At 34.5% G+C, this 22,070-nt stretch overlaps 1 protein-coding gene and 1 long non-coding RNA gene across 2 annotated transcripts in view; both read left to right on the top strand.

The window, feature by feature from the left end:
- LOC127834024 (uncharacterized) overlaps positions 1-22,070 on the top strand; it is a 166,681-nt gene continuing 144,611 nt past the window's right edge. The window contains exon 1 of the long non-coding RNA XR_008027769.1: positions 1-1,037. This is a non-coding gene — a long non-coding RNA (uncharacterized LOC127834024). The remainder of the gene's footprint in view (positions 1,038-22,070) is intronic.
- On the top strand, positions 12,527-16,405 carry LOC127834023 (RNA exonuclease 1 homolog). Its single transcript, XM_052359578.1, has 7 exons — positions 12,527-13,158; positions 14,294-14,381; positions 14,649-14,716; positions 14,887-15,000; positions 15,528-15,643; positions 15,773-15,911; positions 16,302-16,405. The coding sequence occupies exons 1-7, from the start codon at positions 13,144-13,146 to the stop codon at positions 16,314-16,316; spliced, it is 555 nt and encodes a 184-aa protein (XP_052215538.1). The 5' UTR covers positions 12,527-13,143; the 3' UTR covers positions 16,317-16,405.

Genomic DNA, 22,070 nt, shown 5'->3' on the forward strand with positions numbered 1-22,070 from the left:
TTTCTAAATTAGAAAGACTCTATTCTATTTCAATAACTTTAGTAAATTTTTCTTATTTTTACATTTGATTCACTGAAGTTTCCTTATCTCCATTAATATTGTTCTTTAGATTAAATTAGACCTATTTTGTAAACTATATTTTTGAAGCACTTTCTAGACTAACAGTAACTTATATCAGTTTTTTTTTGACAGATTTTGAACTTCTTTTTACATTCATTAAGGTATTTGCTGTATGTTGTTCATTTTTGTAACGATGCTTAGATTCTTTAGAATTGGCTTGTACCTGTTCTTAATTTTCTGTCATTGTTCTTCATTTTCCGAGTTCTTGGAATAAGAATGAATTTTTTTTGTTAAAGCTGCCTTGGTTTTCACTTATAAATAAATTCTTTGAGTGTATTTAGGTATCCCTGGCTGAACGCCTTTAGTTAATTGAATTACAACCAGTCAGTATAGTCATCCTGACCGGAAATAAGTGTTCGTCAAATAAATATTTGCGCATTACATAAGTGCTCATAAAGTTACATAACTTGTAACCGTCCTGTTCATTTGCGTAAGCGAAGAAGGCCGCACTATCACACCTGCATAGGACAGTTGAGTTAGATAATGGTTTGGATAGGTAAAAAAACATGACCTCCGGGGGGGGGGGGGGGGGGTCTTTTTCCTTATATTTATATAGTAAAAAAGCTTGTTAACACTCTAGAAGTCACATGGTTTGCTTAATCATCATGAAATTTTGTCAAAAAATTAGTTATGTGGATGTCTCCGACAGGTTTGAAAATGGTCATGATCAATGAAAAAACATGGCCGCCAGGGAGTGGGGGAGTTTTCTTTATATGTATATAGTGACAACATGTGAACGGTCTAGAAGACACATTTTTATCCCAATCTTCATGAAATTTGGACATATCTTGGAAGAGTTAAAAAATGGTTCAGATCTGTTAAAAAAACATGGCTGCCGAGGGGCCATTTGTTGTTCATTCTTCATGATACTTGGTTAGAACATTTGTTCCATTTATATCTTGGGCTGCAAAGAACAGGTCATTTCTTTTTATCTCAGGTGAGCGACTTTGGGCCTTTCAGGCCGTCTTGTTTATTTCAACTTCGCTCACAAAGAAGTTGTATTCAACTAATTTATGACGAACCTAGCATGAATTTATTCCAATATATCTGCTTAAGTAGGGGTAGGGTGTGTAAAATATGTTTGTGTGTGAAATTTAGTATTGTATGTTTGAACAATGTGATGATTAGCACAAAGAGTTCAGAGAATGGGCTTATTATACTCACATCAATTGATGTTAGTGGTTGTTTTTTTGTCACCCTTTACCAATCAGAAACGCACTTTGATGCATTTGAAGTCCTTTAGAAAATCAAATTAAATTAAGTCCTTTCTTAATATAGTTTAGTTTGAAAGGCTTCATTTCCAACCCTAAGATACTGATGAGCAGCAAACAGCAGAAAACCTGAATAGATTGCGAGTTACTCGCAGGCTGTTCTGGTTTTATGCTGTTTGTACATAGCCATTTTCTATTTGCCACTGAGTGGGAAAAGGTTAAGCAATAGTACTCTTTTAAGAAATTGCAGCATAACTTTAATTTGTTGTACCATGTTTAATAACAGGCATTTCAGATGTATAGTTGTATGAAAATGCAATGTGTGGAAATTTTTATGAACTTATATATGAATAATATCAATGTTGTCTGTACTGTATATAAGTGGAATTGAAGATATGCAAGTATTTGAATAAACAATTGCTAGCTTATGGTGAATAGGTAAATGGCTGAAAAATGTAATTATCCGAAACAGTGAAGTTTGGGTTGTCATGTTATTTCATTGCTGATGTACATGTTTACACGTAAACATATGGTCGCCATGGTGTACTGGATATGGTGTTTCCCTTGTGACCAGGAGATCACGTTCCTGTCACGGGTTCAATCCCCACTGTGGGAGCGTTCTTTAAATCTCAGCCAAAGACACCAAGTACTGTTTCTAGGCCCAGGAGCGTTTCAATAAGCCTGAGGCTTTCGATGCAATCAAGCTAAAATAAATAGGTTTAAACTAAACTAAGTAAATATATGCACCATGTATTTTTCATTTTGTGGTATCATAATCTCCTTGAGCTAGTGATTATGGTGGCAGCAGTGGCAGCATTGTGTTGAGCTCAATCCTTTCCACACAAACATTCATTCAGGCTAAATTCCATAATTAACCCATTTATGCCTAATGGACTCTCCCATGCTTCTAAATTGGATCACTTTATTTCCAAAAGTAGGGATGTCTAGTATATTTATTTCTATATTTAGAATATTTCTTACAGGAATTCCTTTAAGCAAACAGCGCAGACCCTGATGAGACTCCGCATCATGCAGCGTCTCATCTGGGTCTACAATGTTTGCCAAGACCTTTTTTTTAGACGCTAGGCATAAATGGGTTAAATGTCAATCAATCTCAAAAAGACAGTGCAGCATTTAAAAAAAATGTTAATATATGAAATACTTGTATTCCAATTTGTATGAATATGTATGTCTTTAATATTATAATGAATTTATTTTCTTGATAATTTTTATGTCAAATTGTATAATATTAAAATAAAGATATGATGAATAACTACTTAAATGTAAACCGGAAATAAGAGATGTTATTTTATCATTTACATTGTTTTAAGAATCTATTAATGTTTTTTTAAAATTCAACATGCATTTAAATTTGCTTCTCTGAAAATGACCATTTCATCTGTATACTTAATCGAATATTCATGTGTATGTTTGCTTTATGTATGACAGGGGACATAATTTTATATTGTAAACATGTTTTTAAATATACTATATAATGTATAAATTACGTAAAGCAAAATTTCCCCGTGTTTCTGTTTGACATATGAGCCGGACTCTGAAAAAACGTGACTTAATGCATGTGCTTAACCCTTTGCATGCTGGGAAATTTGTTGTCTGCTAAAATGTCGTCTGCTGAATTTCTAAAATTAGCATTTTCTTCGATTTTTTTTTCAAAGAATACTATCAGAATAGCAAACAGTTTGGATCCAGATGAGACGCCACGTTCTGTGGCGTCTCATCTGGATCCAAACTGTTTGCAAAGGCCTTCAAAATTTGGTTCCCGCACTGAAAGAGTTAAAGTGTGTGTGTGTTTTTTAACCACATTTATATAGCGCCCTTTTCATACAGTATGTGCGTTCAGAGGCGCTTCACATTTTTCCCCTGATCACTGAGTCATAAGTCACGGAAGCCACGGAACATTGGCTTATTTCCCTCATAGGTACCCATTTATACACCTGGATGGAGATGATGTGGGATAAATTTCTTGCTCAGGAAAATTCCAGTGGTTAGGGCGGGATTCGAAAAAGAGACCTTTTGATCTCTAAGCCAGCGTCCTACCATTAGACCACTGCTCCCATTAGTGTTTTGTCCCAGAGTAGCATGTGCAGTCCGCATAGGCTAATCAGGGACGACACTTAACGCTGTTATGGAATTTTTTGTTTAAAGGAAGTCCCTTCTAAAATATTCAGTCTAGGCAAAAACTTTTGTCCCTAATAAGCTTGTAAGAACTACAAATGATTATCTGGTATGAAATTTTACACACATGCATTAAGCCCTGTTTTCCCAGAGTGGTGCCCATATGTTTCCACCCTGATAGTGTTGCTAATAGTATTAATAGTGTTACAACCATTGCAGGATCTGGTGTGAGAACAGAGCGCTGCACTAGTTTAGGTGACAATGAGATGGATGAAAGAAACTTAAAACATGCAAATTTGTTGAAAGTATCAATTTTCTAAAAAAAACTGCCCATTTCCTGCAGTTTCTCGACCAGTCCCGAAATATTGTCACCTGTTTTACTTCTCAAGTTAAAGTATTAATGCTAAAGTGGAAACTGGGGGTCAAAGGATATGCTTTTTTGTACGGATGCAATATTAAATGTTCCCACAAAATGGCACTGGAGCTAGTAATACACCTGTTTCAAATTGTGTTAATTCTGACTTTCTGTATAACAGTCTTGTTAACACTAACATATACATTTTATTAAAAAATCGAAAAAAAGCGCAACTCAACGAATTCGAACCTTGGTCATATGGGGTGGAATACGAAATAATAATAAAAAAGTTTGTTCACACTCTTGTGGGTACATTTATTGTCCAATCTTCATGAAACTTGATACAACATTTGTCCCAATCCCATTTCCAATAGTTATGCCCTTCGAAGAAGAGGGGGTATATTGTTTTGCTCATGTCGGTTTGTATGTCCGTCCACCAGATGGTTTCTGGATGATAACTCAAAAACGCTTATGCCTAGGATCATGAAACTTGATAGGTAGATTGATCATGACTCGCAGATGACCCCTATTGATTTTGAGGTCACTAGGTCAAAGGTCAAGGTCACAGTGACCCGAAATAGTAAAATGGTTTCCGGATGATAACTCAAGAACGCTTATGCCTAGGATCATGAAACTTGATAGGTAGATTGATCATGACTCGCAGATGACCCCTATTGATTTTCAGGTCACTAGGTCAAGGTCATGACCCGAAATAGTAAAATGGTTTCCTGATGATAACTCAAGAACGCTTATGCCTAGGATCATGAAACTTCATAAGTAGATTAATAATGACTGGCAGATGACCCCTATTGATTTTCAGGTCACTAGGTCAAAGGTCACGGTGACCCGAAATAGTAAAATGGTTTCCAGATGATAACTCAAGAAAGCTTATGCCTAGGATCATGAAACTTCATAGTACATTGATCATGACTCGCAGCTGACCCCTATTGATTTTCAGGTCACTATATTTTCAATTAGAGAAAAGGTTTGGGAATACTCTAGAGGCCACATGGCCTATAGCCCGATTTTTAATTGGATTTAAATATGGTCTTATGATAGGTTACTAGGTCAACAGAATCTTGTGAACACAAAGAGGCCACATTTTGCACACTCTTGAAATTTGAAATCATAATCCTTATAATATTTTGAAATACTCTGTTCATACTCTTTCGCCAACATATATATACAAATTGTCACTCTTGAAGCCACATATATTACCCAATCGTCAGGACATTAGTTTCAATATTATTACGGCCACGTTTAAGACTGGTATCAAAAAGTCAAATTAAATAAAACAGATTATCAACACACTAGTAACAACATTTTGTTGTCCAATCTTCATGGTGATAAGATTTGTCACAATGATCTCTCGGATTAGTTCGAAACTGGGTCACGTGGGCTCAAACACTAGGTCATTAGGTGAAAGAAAAAAAGGTGGCGGAGACGAGAAGTCAAATTTATTTGCCTTCATGAAACTTGCTCTGTAAATTTGTTCTCACGATTTCTCCGTTGTCTGAGATATGGATCCTGTCCATTAACCCATGTATGCCTAGCGTCTAGAAAAAAGGCCGTGGAAAACAGCGTAGACACAGATAAGACGCCGCATGATTCGGCGTCTCATCAGGGTCTGCGCTGTTTGCTAAAAGGATTTTTCTATAAGAAATATTCTAAATATAGAAATACATATACTAGACATCCCTAATTTTAGAAATAAATTGATCCAATTTAGAAGGATGGGAGAGTCCACTAGGCATAAATGGGTTAAACAACGTGGTCGTCATTAACCATCCCTACGCTGTTTAATTAAAACCGTTGGAACACTATGATTCACATTTTGGACCCACTGATCGTGAAACTTGCTGAAAACATAAACATTTTAATAAATGAGCCGAGCTCAAAAACGTGATTTCTGTGTTAGCAATGTCCGTGATATGTTAAATTGTGAAAATTTGTGAACACCACTAAGTCTTGTTCAGAACAGTTAAGTTTTTAAGAGTTTCACATGAGCGCCTTAGGACGTTTGCTGTGTTGATTGCTGCTTTACTGGACATTTTTATTGATGTGATTTCTTATCTTATTTTGTTTCTTAATATAATAAACAAGCATTGTTCATATAACGTTTTCAACTAAGTTGAAAATCATGTTTGTTAGATTATAGTGTGGCGGACGGGCGGTACGGCCCGCCGCGTTCGGCATCGCGTCCGTGGTCCAAGACAACGCACCCCATGGGTCCCGAGCGAGACAGCCCGGCGATCAGGCATCGCCTGCTCGGTAGCCCGACTAGGCCCGCGAAACCTAAGCGAGTCCCGAATACAGCCGCCGTTCACCCGCGCTTCGCGAGAATCAGCCCAGCGTTTACATTACATTATTATATTTACCTTTTCCAAATTGACTGACAATTATGTTTAATTATATTTCATTAGTAAAAGACTATTGTTTTCTCAAGGGATACAATAGTTTTAATATACACGAGTACACGAGTACTTGTAAATTTTAGGTTTCACCATATACCACTGATATTACACAAACATAACATGACAAATATGTGTTTACCCTGTATTTACAATTATACATCGCAATTATAGCCTGGTTAACATACTAGAGAACTCTGAAAATTACACGCGCTGGTATGTGGAAATTTGGGTTTGGCTACTTTATAAATATGAGGTCGATGTACACTGTATATCGGTGGATTACGTGAAATAGAATTATTTGGACTAGGGATGGGCCACACATACAACACATAAGATCTGTTATTTCCTGAATAAACTACACGCATATTTTCTGGAGAACCAACTGCAACTTACCAATTTCAAAATCAGTTACGGCAGTCAATTTATTGTGTACCCAATAACCCTTCTGATCTTAATTACAAACATATACGTATTGAGTTTAGTGGGGATTATAAAACTAAGGGAACTATTTCAGTTTATTCAGTGTAGTAGTCAAAATGGTTTGGATGTTTCTTTTTTTTAAATTAATTTATTCAACGTACTGAAAATAAACGTGCGCAACCTGCAGTCATAATTTGGTAACTTGCATGCGGCTTACTTGCATTCTGCCTACTGCCTGTTGCTAACTGCCGTTGTTTATGTCGCTTAGTGGCAAAAGCGATTATTACTGGTTTCAGATTATATTACGTTTTCTATAATTTAAAAGTACACATAAAGACAGTGAAATTATGTGGTATTCAATAATGAATCAGGAATAATAAATTAAACATACAAACATTGTATAGTCACCAAGTATGTATCAACAATGATCAAGCATAAACGACATGATAACACACTTTCCTATTGTTCCACAAATTTTGATGACCTTGTTAAAGTTCTACAAGAAGAACGATATGTCCTAATAGACTGGTTTACTTTTAATTGTATGCAAGCTAATCCAGACAAGTTTCAAGCTATAGCTATTGGAAAAAGAACCGCTTCCCAAAACCTCTCGTTCGATATAAAAAACACAAACATTAAATGTGACGATGTAGTTAAACTTCTTGGAGTAAATTTAGACTCAAACCTAAATTTTGATAACCACATCTGTTGTAAGGCAGCACAACAGCTTAACATTTTGAAAAGCATAGGGAAAAACCTCTGTCGTCTCAGTAGATTGACCATTTTCCATTCATTTATCCTCACTAATTTTAGTTTCTGCCATTTAACTTGGCATTTCTGCTCTAAAAGCAACACAGACAAAATTGAAAAGATACAAGAGAGAGCTCTTCGCTTTGTATACGACAATTACAACAGTTCGAATGATCAATTGCTTACAAAAGCAAACTTGCCTAGTCTATATATTAGAAGAACCAGAGTTATGGACCTTGAAACATTCAAAATTATAAATAGTATATCTCCACCTGTTCTAAATGACCTAGTTGTCAAACGTGAATCTCGTTATCGTTTCACATATACCAATCTTTTTTAGATTCCCCAAGTCAAGACTACTAAGTATGGTATTAACAGTTTCCGGCATGCAGCTCCAGCTCTATGGAATGCCTTACCAGAAAGCTACAGAAAAGCAAGTAACTTTAATCAATTCAAAAGCTTTATGATGCACTGGAATGGCAAAGAATGTAAATGTTCTGCCTATAAAAATACATAGGAACAAATTTGTTCTGTAGCTGCATGTCACACTGTGTTCAGTTGCTTTTTCTGTCTTTGCTTTGATTATGTATTATGGCGTATTTATTTTGATTGCCTGTGCTTGCTTCTAGTTTGCTTTAGTTTGCATCTAGTTGTTTCTTGCTCCTACTTTGTTGCTTGCTTATAGTTTGTTTCATGCTTTATTCTGTTTTTGTTGTGAGAAAGCTGCTGATCAGTTCATCTCGAATCTGATTCGAGGCGATTCTCGTTTTTAGCACTTGTTTATCTGTCGCACTTTTGTGTTTCTTTTTGAATTCAGTTTCTTATGTGGCCGTCTTATTGCAGTTTTTAGACCTACTTGCAGGTCTAGATCAGCAGCTTCCTACACAGTTTTTAATTTCCTCCTATTTTATTCTATTTTATTTATGCTTTGGTATGATTTTTGAAAAAATATTTTGTATTCTATTGAAATTATATTATGTCATACACTGACTCTGCTGCTGGTCCAGCTTTTTGTGCATTATTGTTTTGATAACACAGTAAGCCTCTATATGCATGCCACAGTCTTTCTCCGCCCCCACATGTGCAATACCAGCACCCCTAAACATGAATATGACATTTCTTTTTAGCTGTTTTACTCATGTTTTACTGTTTACATTTGTTGTGTAGTCGGTTCAAAAGCTTTGCAGCTTATGTTACGTGTTATATGTCTTTCAGACTCAACATAAAATTTATTTGATTTGATTTGATTTGACACGACAACAATCGTATTGGAATTGTCCTGAAGCAATTTAGAATAATCATCAGTCATAATGGAAATATTCACAAAGAATGATTGATTTTTTTTCTAAATGTCATTCCATATATGGTCATAAATGTTGAAAATGTGCGAATTAATGTTGTATTAAACATGCAGTTGTATTTAAAGGGACCTTTTCACGGATTTGGGCATGCATTGACTTTTTTTAATTAAATGCTTTATATTGATAAATGTAAAAATTTGGACAAAATATATCCAGTAAAAAAAAAACAAGAATAAAAATATATAAAGAATACAATGTAATCACCAACTGGGCTCGAACCACTGAACCTTGAAGTAATAGTCTATTACCTAAACCACTCGGTTCATGCATAGAGGTGTGTATTTTATACTGTTTATACGCAATCCTCGTCATGTCAGAAAATATAACTGCATATGTATACCAACAGAACTCTCCACATCATTCAATCGTTTTGCGTTTGTAACGCTTTATAATTTTCAGGTTTTTAAATTGTCAAAATATGCACATAATGAATACTTTAGAGCATGGTAAATGTTTAGTATTACTGTTTCCTCGCAAATATCATAAAGAAAATTTGCAAATCTGATACAATTATTTCCAGTTTTGTCAATTTACCAAAACGTGAAAAGGTCCCTTTAATTTACATGAAATGATTATCATTTAATTTTATGGTTCGCGTTCTACCAACTATCCAAATGTTCACCGTTGTACTAAATCTTAAAACGTTTCGCTATACTACACACATGAGACTCAACAACTCAGATGTTTGTAAAATAAATGAAAAATAGAAAGGTTAAGATGCAATGAGAACGCCGAAAAACGCAAAATAATAAAACGCATTTGTAGCTGTACGCAATCATGTCTTGACTGCGTGAACAATTGGACATCTTTGTTACAGTACGTGATGTATATAAATAATAAAATCGAATATCAATTGCTACATGACTTTTCTTATCCCTAGAAATAAAAGTCTATTACCTAAACCATTCGGCTATCCGTTCTCATGTAATTGTGTATTTTATAGTGTTTATAAGCAATCCTCGTAATGTCACAAATCAAAGTGCTGAAGGCACTGAAGTTGTTCGCTGTTGTCGTCCTTGATTAGGTTGTGCGCATTGCACAGGCTAATCAGTGTGCACAGTCTAATCTTATTTGACATGCATTAAGCCCCGTTTTCCCTAAAAGCAGCCAATATGTACAGATTTCAATGATAAACACTAGACTGGCCAATGTCGTCTTACAAGCTGGTAAATACACACTGCAGTAGTACTAGTAGAGCAGACGCTCCTAAGCATTCGTCGTCTGCAGTTCAGACAGGCAGCGGTAATCGTTCCTAGCATAGTGAGTTACTGACCTTAGCGTACTTAAGCAAGCTAAGCACATACTGATTTGCAAAACATGCTCTGTAAATTTAGTCGGCCGCTAACGCGACCAACTAAATATACCGATAACAACAGAACTCCCCAAATTAATCAAACGTTTCGCGTTTGTAACGCTTTATAATTTTGAGGTTTTTAAATCGTCAAAAGATGTATTGAATGGATATTTTAGAGCATTGTAAATGTTAAGTATTACGGTTTCCTCGCAAATATCATAACAACCACGACACTCTGCAAATACACAATTATTTTCAATTGTGGTAATTTACCAAAATATGAAAAGCTCCATTTAATTTACATGAAATCGGTTATGAATTAATTTCATGGTTCGCGTTCGACCAACCATCTTACTGTTTATTGTTGTACTCAATCTTAAAACATTTCGCTATACTACAAACGTTTGAGAAACTCAACAACTCAGTAGTTTATGAACAGAAAAACTAGAAAAGGTCACGATGTCATGAACAAGCCGAATAATACAAATATCATGGGACGAGACGCATGTGTAGCTGCACACAATCATGTCTTGTCTGCAAGAACAGTTTGAGAATAAAAATAAATAAATACATAAATACATAAATAAATAAATAAATAAATAAATAAATAAATAAATAAATAAATAAATAAATAAATATATATATATATATATGCTCTTTCGTTTACTGTCAGCTTCTAGCGAAACATTACACTACAAATAACACAAAACATAAAATTGATAGTAATGCGATCAAAAGGTAGAGTTGTATGCACCTAAACGCGTATCACTGAATTAGTATTTGAAGTATACCTTAAAAACGTTAAAATAATACTAACAATTCATTTTAACCTACAATACGTACAACCCAACACTTAATATAAAATGATACATTTAGCGGTCAACATCTTTGATCGGTCCGTGAAAACCATTATTTGGGATTTAATCGTGTTGACAGGGATGCTTAAGCTCACACTTGGCCCAGATTAAATCGCTCAGCATTAGCTGACTGCGATCATGCTAAGACAATGGATAGTGCATTGATTTCAAACTATATTATGTTTGGATAACCGCATCTTAATCCTACCTTAATAAATATTTATAGCATGTAACATGTGATTGATTCCGCTTATGACCTATTTATATTCCTTGATGAAAGAATTTAAGTGCTTTGTCTGTTGAAATAAATAACACCTAATTAAAGATTGAACAAAAGCATAATTATATTGATGAGGAATTACAGAACAGAATACGGCTAAGTGAAACAAAAATGAATATTGTTATTTAATCCTGACGCCGAGTTGTTCAATATCTACCGTTTAAGTTACAAAAAAAGTCCAACTTTATTTTGGCACATTTAGTGCTGCAACTTTTACGTTATTAATGTTATTTTTTTCAATGCCTATGTGCGTAAAAGAGTCCTTCGCATGGAATTGATATTTCCGAATAATGTAGTTATGTGCATGCTCATACGTTAATAAGCCAAGCTATTATCACCATTTACAGCATACATCAATATTTTGGTTTTGCTGCCTGAATACGAAGGTCGGAAAGAGGTAAATAATTATGTTTTGCATTGTCGACATGAAGTTTATAATTACTGTAAGGATAGAAATAAAAAGATATATAATATGGCAATTACCTCCACTTTCTAACGGCTTCAAACAGTATTGTACAAGATGATATGTTATGTGTTATTGTGGATTTATGGTGTTCGAATCAGGAGAGCTTTTGCGAATACGTGTATGTTTTTAATATTATCGTGCCTCAAACAGTTGCAAGTGTGTTGTCTGGTTAATAATAAAAAACTGAATAGTCTTGAATTTAACAATAAGAAAACTGAATAATTAAATTTCTGATAATTAAAAAAAAAACATTTTTCAATTGGTGTTCAATTGTTTGTGTTATGTTTTTTAAGTTAATATTACTTTTTTGTGATAACTTATTAGGTATGTGTGCGGTGGCTAGCATATAAAACATTGACCTTTGCATGACGATGTCCGAATATTAAAACTGTTTCAGTTTAGGGCTGTATTGTGATATTCTTTATTTTCATCGATTGTCACATAACAGTATAAAATAAGTAACGAATGTACCTCCAAAAATACGTTTGGATGAGCATGTTTCCTTATAGTGAATATGCTTAATGCTTTAATGCGTAAGTTATGCGTAAGTTAACGAAACTGTTTTAATAAATACAAATTTTTGCAATATTTCGGAGGGGCGAAATACACCTGCTTAATCTTATAAAAATTTGACGCTGTAAGCGAATATTCAATCATAAGAAATAACATTCTTGTAAGTATTGATTACATTCCAATACCGAATACCGAAATAAATACCCTATGTGAGGTCAGACATGCCTTTAACATGGCATTGACATAAAGTTAATCCTGTCAACAGCGGTATGCAGTGCCTATTATATTACATTTTCGTTACCCGTACGAAACCTTTAGATATATATCAACACTTAGGAAGTTAGGAAATGGCAGGTAAATATTATTGTTATTAAATAATCTGTTTATGACTTCGAGTGGTTTTTTCGCCAGTAATTTATATAAAACACATGTAAGGGTAATGTTTTGTTTACGTTTATGTTGATGTCGAAGTACAATACTCCAAGTTCTGTCATTATTTATGTAACAATTTAAAGTATAAACCCTATATTGCCTTATTTGCAATGATAATAATAGTATTGATATTTATTGTTTTGAAAATATGGACAACGATCTTTGTTTTCGTCGATGGTAAACGGTGATTGGTGTATCACAGAGTAGATATACTATATACACGGAAAAAAAACATTTAATCACCTTCGCCGGTTTTGTTCCTTACTGAACTAGGAGGAATATCTACAATGGTGCATGGATCAATATATCACAATAGAATTTGCGTTTTGCTAACACAAAATCTATGCGATTGCCGAAAGCTTGTATTCATTGATCAATTATAAAAACCACATTAAAGCGCAATTCTTTTGCCTATAGACATTTACAGAAAGTGCTTGAGTAAAGTTCTTTCAGAGGCTCAGCTTCGAGACCTTGACTACGCCAGGCCGGACCCAGAACGAGGCTTGGGCAGAGTTTGTCTCTTTGGCGATCACCATGGTTTCAAGCAAGGTGGTATTATTGTTCTCTACAACTTAACAAATATAATTATTGCTTTAATTAAGATTAAAGCACAAACAAGAACAGCTGTTCTAAATGAAGCAGTGGATACACGTTGCATACATTTTAAAGCAGCCTTGTGTAATATTTGTCTTGCATCGGATAGATTTTGTTGATTTCATGGTAAGATCGTAATATATTTCATGGCTTAAATGTGACCTCACATAATTACAAAATGACGTTTACTGACGTTGTTGGTAAATAGAACCTTAGTTCTGCATCGTTGTCAGTTACATTTTAATTGACTTTTAATTTTGTATTGTAATAAATAAATTGTCAAAATTTCCAAAATTATATAAGTTTTAAATATTATTAAAAGACATTGATTAACAAAAGTTATCATGTTGGTCATGCGCGAGTGAGATGATCAGGTTATTTTTAGAATTATCAACTCATTCACCGCATAGCATGAAACAAACATATATCAAGAAAGTATATTATATCAACTACATTTAAGGCTATCATGCGTTCGCTTCTAATGGTTCTATTTCAAATAATATTCGTGCATCTATTTCTACAATAAAATAACAAATTATACCTGATATACTAATTTAAAAGAGTTTAGAATTTAGTTCAACATACATCAGACTTTAAGCCCTTAAGAACACACATATTACAACACAAAGTTTTCACAGATGTTCAATGGCGTACAGAATTTTAACAGAACCTAGATACAAATCTTTATACAACGAATGTGTTTGCACTTATCGTATTTCGCATTTTATATTAAGTAAATAAATAAATTAAAGTTAATCTGGAGAAACTATTGATATTATAAATCAGTTCTCAATTTAAACGCTTGTAAAAACAAAACTGGATAGAGTTCTTACACTTTTTTTTAGTCTGTAAGAGGTCAATAAACTTGATCATGTATGTGTTCTTCTGTAAGAACATTTATATTTATTTATATACTGCTTACGTAAATAAATCAACATTTGGCACTCAAGTAAAAACTGAAATTCGTCCTAAAGAACGTAATAGTGTTTGCATTTTCTGTTTTCAAACGATATCTATAAAAAAGGATACTATTACCACACCTTCTGCGAAATATATCAACCAGACTTGCTTACCAACATTCTTTTGAAAGGTTATTGTAGAAATTGTGGTCGCCCATTTGATACCTCTTTTACCTCGCTCGCCGTGTGACTTCCATCTTGAGCGCTCAAGAAAAATGCGTAAGTTTTTAAATTAACGTGTGCATGAAAATCAAATGACCTTTTTCAAATAGTTGTTTACCACTATCGCTTTTCCGTTAATGCAAGATGTGTATGCTAAAAGAGTAAACACAAGGCGAAATAATGAATTATAATGATGTACATGGCGTAATAAGATATTCACATCATTTTCTTGGACGATATTTGTTTTGAGAATCCAAAAATATTTAAGTATGGTAATAAGGTAAGTACAAAAGCAACAATTAATCGTGTGTCAATGCATTTAAGGTGGACTTCAAATGCCTTACGGTTGCTGTGGCCGAGCTTTCGGGTCAAAAGGATGTCAGGCGGTTTCTGTAATATGCAATTTATCTCTAGCCTTATAGTTTAAACAATACTGATTTTCATTCGTTTCACATTTACATGTGTTTACATTCCATAAAACTCGTTATTCTTATACTTGCTATATCCCATCCAATGAAGCGTGTATGCCGCATAATGTATATGACTGATTTTGTTATTGTAGACTCATGTGCATAAAGGAAATTTGTATTTGGACACCGACGGGTTTAAAGTCACATCGCAACTAAAGACACCACGTGACGGGAATTATGGTGTATATGCTCTTGACACAGAGTCGGTGGGTAAAAAGAGACAATTGAATAAATAAATGTTTAATTGATGCATGTTTGGATATAGAAGTAATGCTCGGTGGGTAAAAAGAGACATTTGAATAAATATATGTTTAATTGATGCATGTTTGGATATAGAAGTAATGCTCGATAAATCCAATAATCCAAACATAAAAACAAAAATCCAACACTTATGATATACATTTTAGTTTACGGAGGTTTTAGAAACATAGCTGTGTTATGTGGCCATATGTTATGACGAATAAAATTGAGACGTGAATGTAACAATCATTCTTGTTGACATAAAGGAAGTTACCATGTACCGTATAATTATTTAATAAGCATATTTATGAAACCTAGTGCCAGCAGTTTCATATATGTAAGCATTTGTTTTTATCTTACCTAAAAGTACACAATTCTTATGCAATGGTATTTTATGACTCGGTTGAAACTAATTATTGATCTTCGTGTATTCGAATACTAGTACATTTGCTGTGTACAACTTCACGCGTTTATTAATTTCTTTGATTTATAGGTCCACACTACGAAGGGAATTGAAGTGTGCAAACTGACAGTTCTTGACACCAACTGTCGAGTGGTGTACGATCAATTTTGTTTGCCAACAAGTGAAATTGTTGACTACAACACCATGTAAAATTTACAATACTTCTTGTTTTTTATTTAAAAATGACTAATGACTTCAAATGAAATGTTTTATGCATAGCATTTGTTAATCGGTTAGGATTGTGTCGCATGTAATTTCATTATATGTCGTTTCAGATATAGTGGTATCAGAAAAGAGGATTTAAATGGTGTAACCAAAACATTTGAAGACGTCCGTAATGATCTTCTAGAATTGTTCAAGAGAGACACAATTTTAGTTGGACACAGTCTTTTTAACGACTTTAATTTGCTTAAGGTACGTAGCACGGTGTTTCTTTAAAATAATAGATCTAATGGCATAGGGTGATATTGACTAGAACAAATTGTTTGTAGATCTTAACAAGGTCCCCCATAAAGCAATGTATAACACTTTACATGGAACATAACAGAAATGTAAAACAAGTGTTTTCCAATTACAAATGCCGAATATAACGTCATAAGTAATAACAGTGATCCTATTGCAAATCATAGATTGTGCACAGCAATGTGATCGACACCGCTGTGTTATGCTGCGTTTACATTATGTTCCCGGCAGCCATGGTAGTCCCGTTTGTCCGAAACGTATCGCGCCGTGTGACTGTTGCAATGTTTGACCTTTAATCAAAAGTTTGCTAGGTTGTGCTAAGTTTCCTTACGGTTTATCAAGGTATCCGTGACGTGACGTGACGTCGAAGCGAAAACGCGGCCCTTCGACGGTGTGCTAAGTATTCATCCACGGTCTGCCACGGATATATAAATGTTGCTTCAAGGTACGTTGCGTTCTGTTAAGTTTCCGCACATTGTTTGCGTTTGTCATGCAGGTTTGATACGTTGCACGCGTTTGTCATTCATTTGTCACGTTCTGTCAAGGTACCGTGCGGATCAAACGTGGACATACGAGAGGTTTCGGGCACGATTGCGCTCCTGGTATAAAAGAATACTCTGAAGCAACAGTATTTACTATAACAAAATAATTCCATTGACATGGATGTGAACGACGAGGCCGATTTTGTGTTTGCCTGCTTATTTGTAGCATTAATAAAATCGTTGCGTTGTAAAGAGTTGAAAGAAGCACAAAAGTCCGGGAAAAGAGGAAGAAGGAGGCCAAGGTCCCTGTGGGTTCGTACATGGCTATCGGGAGCTAGAAGGCAACAGTTATGGCACTTTGATGCATTTCTTACCAGGGAACTTCGCAACGAAGATATCAACACCTTTCAGAATTATCTGAGGATGACCACAGAAGTGAATTCATCTTCCGCTTGCCCTGACTTGGTGGGTGCTTTCTTTAGTTTACCAAGTTAAGTGCACATGCTCTCATACCACGTCTTCAATTCACTGGGCTGCGTTTCATCTTTCACCCAGAGCCTGTCTTTTGCCTCGGCGTCTTTGTAACCTGTCAGCTTCTTTGAGTAGATAATTGGATTTTGCTGGAGGAAGTCAATTATGAGCTCTTTTTCTTCTTCAGCAAAATTTGTTATGACCCTAGAGGTTGTTCTCTTCCTATCACATTTCTGCTTTTTCTTCCTCATTTGTAAGTGGCGGATCAACAGGGGCAGTGGGTTCTTCTTGATCGTGCGGTGGTAGGCATGGACTTTCAGGTTGTCTCTCAACTTAAGCGTCCTTTTCAGCGCGGGGAGCCTTTGTTTGGCGCTTTCTTGGTGGCATTATACTGATCGAGTGTTAGGACTGAAATAAAAGCTTCCTGAATAGCACGGCTTTTATATACATACTTCAGACCGCACTAATCGTGTCAGACCGTACAACAACTCAACTGGCCGTAACGATTCTGCCTGCAAAACGCAGCACACCGTAACGGGTCGGAATAAACACGTAGCAAAACGGCTGTCAATTATCCTAGCTTGCCGTGGTAATCTTGACAAAACGTAACAAAACTTGATAGAAACTTAACATGTCGGGGAATGAATTAGATTCCCGTCAGAGTACGGACCCTTTTCGGGTTCTGTTACGGCCTGCTACGCACTGTCAAGTTTTGTTGCGTTTAAAAAGTTCTATCACGTTTCTCATTTCCGCCATGGCTGCCGTGGCAATTTTTTTTACAAGACAACTGATAATAAAGCAATAAAAGAATTACAAATGATACAAAGTATAAACAATATCTATGTATGCTTAGTTATGGTTTAGGAATATTTCGGTCGTGGTTCTGTTTAGTCGATAGTATAAACCTGTGAATATCCAACTTGTATTTATGGCAATAGTGAAAAAGATTTTCCGAATACAAAAACAAATACGAAATTGGCATACTTAAGAAAACCAAAACAATAACACAAAAACTGATAAGCTTCATGATAGGTAACCGAGCGATAAAAATAAACGTAAGAACAAGATAGTTGTTTCCCTTTAGTTACACTCTTATCATTACGAAATGGTTTTATTAGTAGGTCGCGTTAGCGGCCGACTAAATTAACAGAGCATATTTTGCAAATCAGTATGTGCTTAGAAGCCTTAAGTACGGTAAGAACCGCAACTCACTATGCTAGGAAGGATTACCTCGCCTGTCTGCACTGCATGCGACAAATGCTTCTACGCTACTTCTGCAGCGAGTATATATATACCAGCTTGTAAGACTACATTGGCCAGTCTAGTGTTTATCATTGAAATCTGTACATATTGGCTGCTTTCAGGGAAAACGGGGCTTAATGTCAAATAAGATTGGCCTGTGCACACTGATTAGCCTGTGCAATGAGCACAATCTATTCAAGGACGACAACAGCGAACAACTTCAGTGCCTTCAGCGCTCTGATCGTTTTAAGGGAATCTTTTCACCGATTTTGGCATGTATTTAAGTTTGTCATTAAATGCTCTATATTGAAAAATGTAAACACTGGATTTAAAAAGCTCCAGTAAAACACACAAATTAAATTAAAGAAAGAAAATAAGTAAAACTCAATTGGGTTCGAACCACTGACCCCTGGAGTAAAAGTCTAACGCTTAGACCACTCGGCCATCTCTGCTCGTACAATGAGTGATGTATTTTTATACTCTGTCTAAGCAATCGTCATAGTGTCACAAGATATAACAACAACAACAGAACTTTCCAAATTCTTTTATCGTTTCGCGTTGCATCGCTTTATAATTTTCAGGTTTTTAAATCGTCAAATTATGTATATTATGGATATGTTAGAGCATGATAAATGTTCAGTATTACTGTTTCCTCACAAATATCATTAAGACAACGAACACGTGCGAATCTGAAACATTTATTTTATTATGTCAATTTACCAAAACGTGAAAAGTCACCTTTCAGTGTTTACATTAAACTTGTTTATATACACTCACTTATTATTAATTTGATTGACACGTTTTCTAGGGGGCCACGACAGCAAGGAGAATGCCGAGGTAACGATGGCGTTGTTGCTCAGAAAACTGTAATCGACGATTTATGTATGTTGGTACGGTACAAAAAGGGCACATTTTGCTGTTTTATGTTTACTTTGTCGAGTTTGTTCTTCAATTTGTCCGCATTACTACTGTTCTCTAATCAATAATTGACGTTTCAAGTTTTTTTCGCATGTGATGAGGAATAGTTTGTTGTAAATTGTTTACATGGCAAATTATTGGCATCTATTTGGTTGCAAAAGTTGTTATGTTTGGTCACAAATGAATGTGCTTTTATATGAACTGGCCATTGTTATTTGTTTGCATCATAACAAATATGTATTTACACACATTGTTTATGGCATATGTGCGACGAAGCTTTAGTGATTTTCAAATGTATTAAAGGCCCTATAAAGGTGACGATCCGTAATTATTTACCGATTTTTTTTTTTTTCCATATTTTATTTATAAAGGTTATCAAAAAACAATATGTGTATGCTATTGGACATTACCATTAAAAATGAGCAATACAACCTGTTTTGAGCTCAAAAAACAGTGTCCTCCAAGTCAAGTGTCCTCCAAGTCAAGTGTGTTTACAAACAATCAGTTTATTTACATCGCTGTTTACTGGGGAAAGTGAAAGTGAAAGTGACTCAGGTCAGCAAAAATACATCGTTGATTTTCAACGTTTTCCGGTATCACTCACAAAGTAGGTCTCTTCTAAATGGTCAAAACGTTTGTAGTGATCTAATAAGTTACTTTCTGCTGGTAAAAAGTTGTTTAAAATAGAATTAAAATTGAATATTCTTTCGGCTTTTTTAGCATACGTCACTGCTTTAAGTCTACACATCACGTTAGTTGCAAAGTTGTAAACATTTCTTCCAATTATGAAACGGGTATATCTTCCATAATTCTTGACATTTGCCCCTAAGCTGTGTTATTAGCATTTTTATGCAATAGTAACTGAAATCCGGTAAAAATTAGACCAGTTTATATGCATAATAATTGGATTTGTCACCTTTATAGGGTCTTTAAAGGTGGTTTTTGATTCCGGTATATCATGAATTTAAATTCATTATGATTAAATACCTACTTCTTGACGAGTCAACGGTCGTTTTTTAATAGAGGCTTTCTTTGTATCGTATGCAAACTCAACAGTCTGTTATCCCTTGGCAACAAGTATTATTAAAGGGAGTATGCACGATTTTTATGTCAACAAGTAATTCTTGCAATCTTAAACCAACATATGAATATGGCCTAGGAATGCTAAATAACATAAATTAACAATCTGTATATGGTACTAGAAATCAAATATTGTTTACTTCAGTAAATTTCTTAACTGGCTGGTTAAAGTCGATGCCGACACTTTTACTCGTATTTGTTAGGAAACAAAATTGTGTCTTTGTGTCGTATGCATGAATCTGCACTAAAACTAAATTTAGATTCGCATCGTACATGCATGATAAACATGCTAGCGAATTCGACTGTACAGACATTTTCGATTTTAGAATTAAATATCTTATATTTCGCATTTTTCGATACATGTTCTTCTTAACTTTTATTTTAAATTATATTAAATATATGTATAATAATTTGTTTTAAACATTTTATATAAATTCATAAATATTTGACAAAATCGTGCATACTCCCTTTCATGCTGTCGAACGATTTTTTTTTAAATTAAAAGCGCATTTGTGGTGAAAACAACCTGTACATTTATCGACGGAACACATTTAGACCTCGTTGGCATAACACAATGGCCTGTTCACAGTTCAGAAATAAAACATCTTCAGAAAATTTTCAAAGATTAAAATTAATTATTAATAAACGCCTGGCATTAAAGAAGCCTTTTTTTTTACCAAGAACAAATGTTTAAACTACTTATTTGATCGTTTTTGTATCAAAAAAACATGTGCAACACTTTCATCGATCTTTTAGAAAAAAAGTGGTAGACTGTTAACTTTCGCTGTCAACTGTCCCGGGTTCAAACCCTAGAGAAAACAAACTTGTTCATGCTATTCTTTGTCGTAGTATTGTATTCTGTTTGAATAATTATATCATAACAGTTGTGTTTGCATATTTATTTATGGAAGTTTTCCTGATTTTCTTTTTGCAACTATTGTTGTTGCTGTTGTTGTCATATATCGTCCGTTGAGTAATATATATATATATATATATATATATATATATATATATATATATATATATATATATATATATATATATATATTATATATCACATTACAGAAAGTTATTGACAAATAGTTGAGGACAGATGCTCTGACGTACAACATACTTTCAATAATTATGACAAAAGACAGTTAGAAACTATATGAATGTAAACTAGATGACATTTTAATTAATAAAAAACTAGTCGAGCAATACAAAACAGTTATTTGTTTGCGATATGCCTCGAAACATCTCATTACGGCTGACCGCAGAAAGTACGTTCGTAAACAGAGCATGGTTAACATGTTGTTTGTGACGATATTTCTACTTGTTTTGGCGAATACGAGCTGTCGGAGTACCGGTCAGCATTGCCCGGCGACGGTAGGTCATAATCAGCGGCGGATAGACAAGTGTATGCGGCGATTGAAGGGCCTTATAGACGTTATCTGCGGGATTACAGAAGGTAGGCTTCCTATTTCATTTCCTATTTCGTATAATTTTAAGTTTAAGTTTACTGCATATGACTTATAAAAATATCTTCAAGAAAACCATAAATTGTCCCTCAGGCTAGTTTGTGTATATGTGTTGTTTTACAATAAAAATTGTGATACAAGTACATATTTATTAATTGAATTTAATATTTGCCATCTGCGATCTGAAAAGACTGAAAACACTGGATTTCAAATAAATTATATGATCTGATCACTAAAATATTACAAAAGTTAATATACCCCTTAAAGTTGTGTGAGTACGATATCATGATTTCACGAGATTTGAAAAGTTAACAGTCAAAACTGCAGACACACATTTGTAAGAGTCGGTTAGTCTGTTAGTTGTTTACTACACGAAAACATAAATTTAAAAATCATTTTGAAATGGGTTTTAATTTGTAGAACCAAATACATTTATATCCAGAATACAACAGTAACTT

Source organism: Dreissena polymorpha, chromosome 6 (genome assembly GCF_020536995.1).
Source record: "Dreissena polymorpha isolate Duluth1 chromosome 6, UMN_Dpol_1.0, whole genome shotgun sequence".
In the NCBI taxonomy this organism is placed as follows: Eukaryota; Metazoa; Mollusca; class Bivalvia; order Myida; family Dreissenidae; genus Dreissena; species Dreissena polymorpha.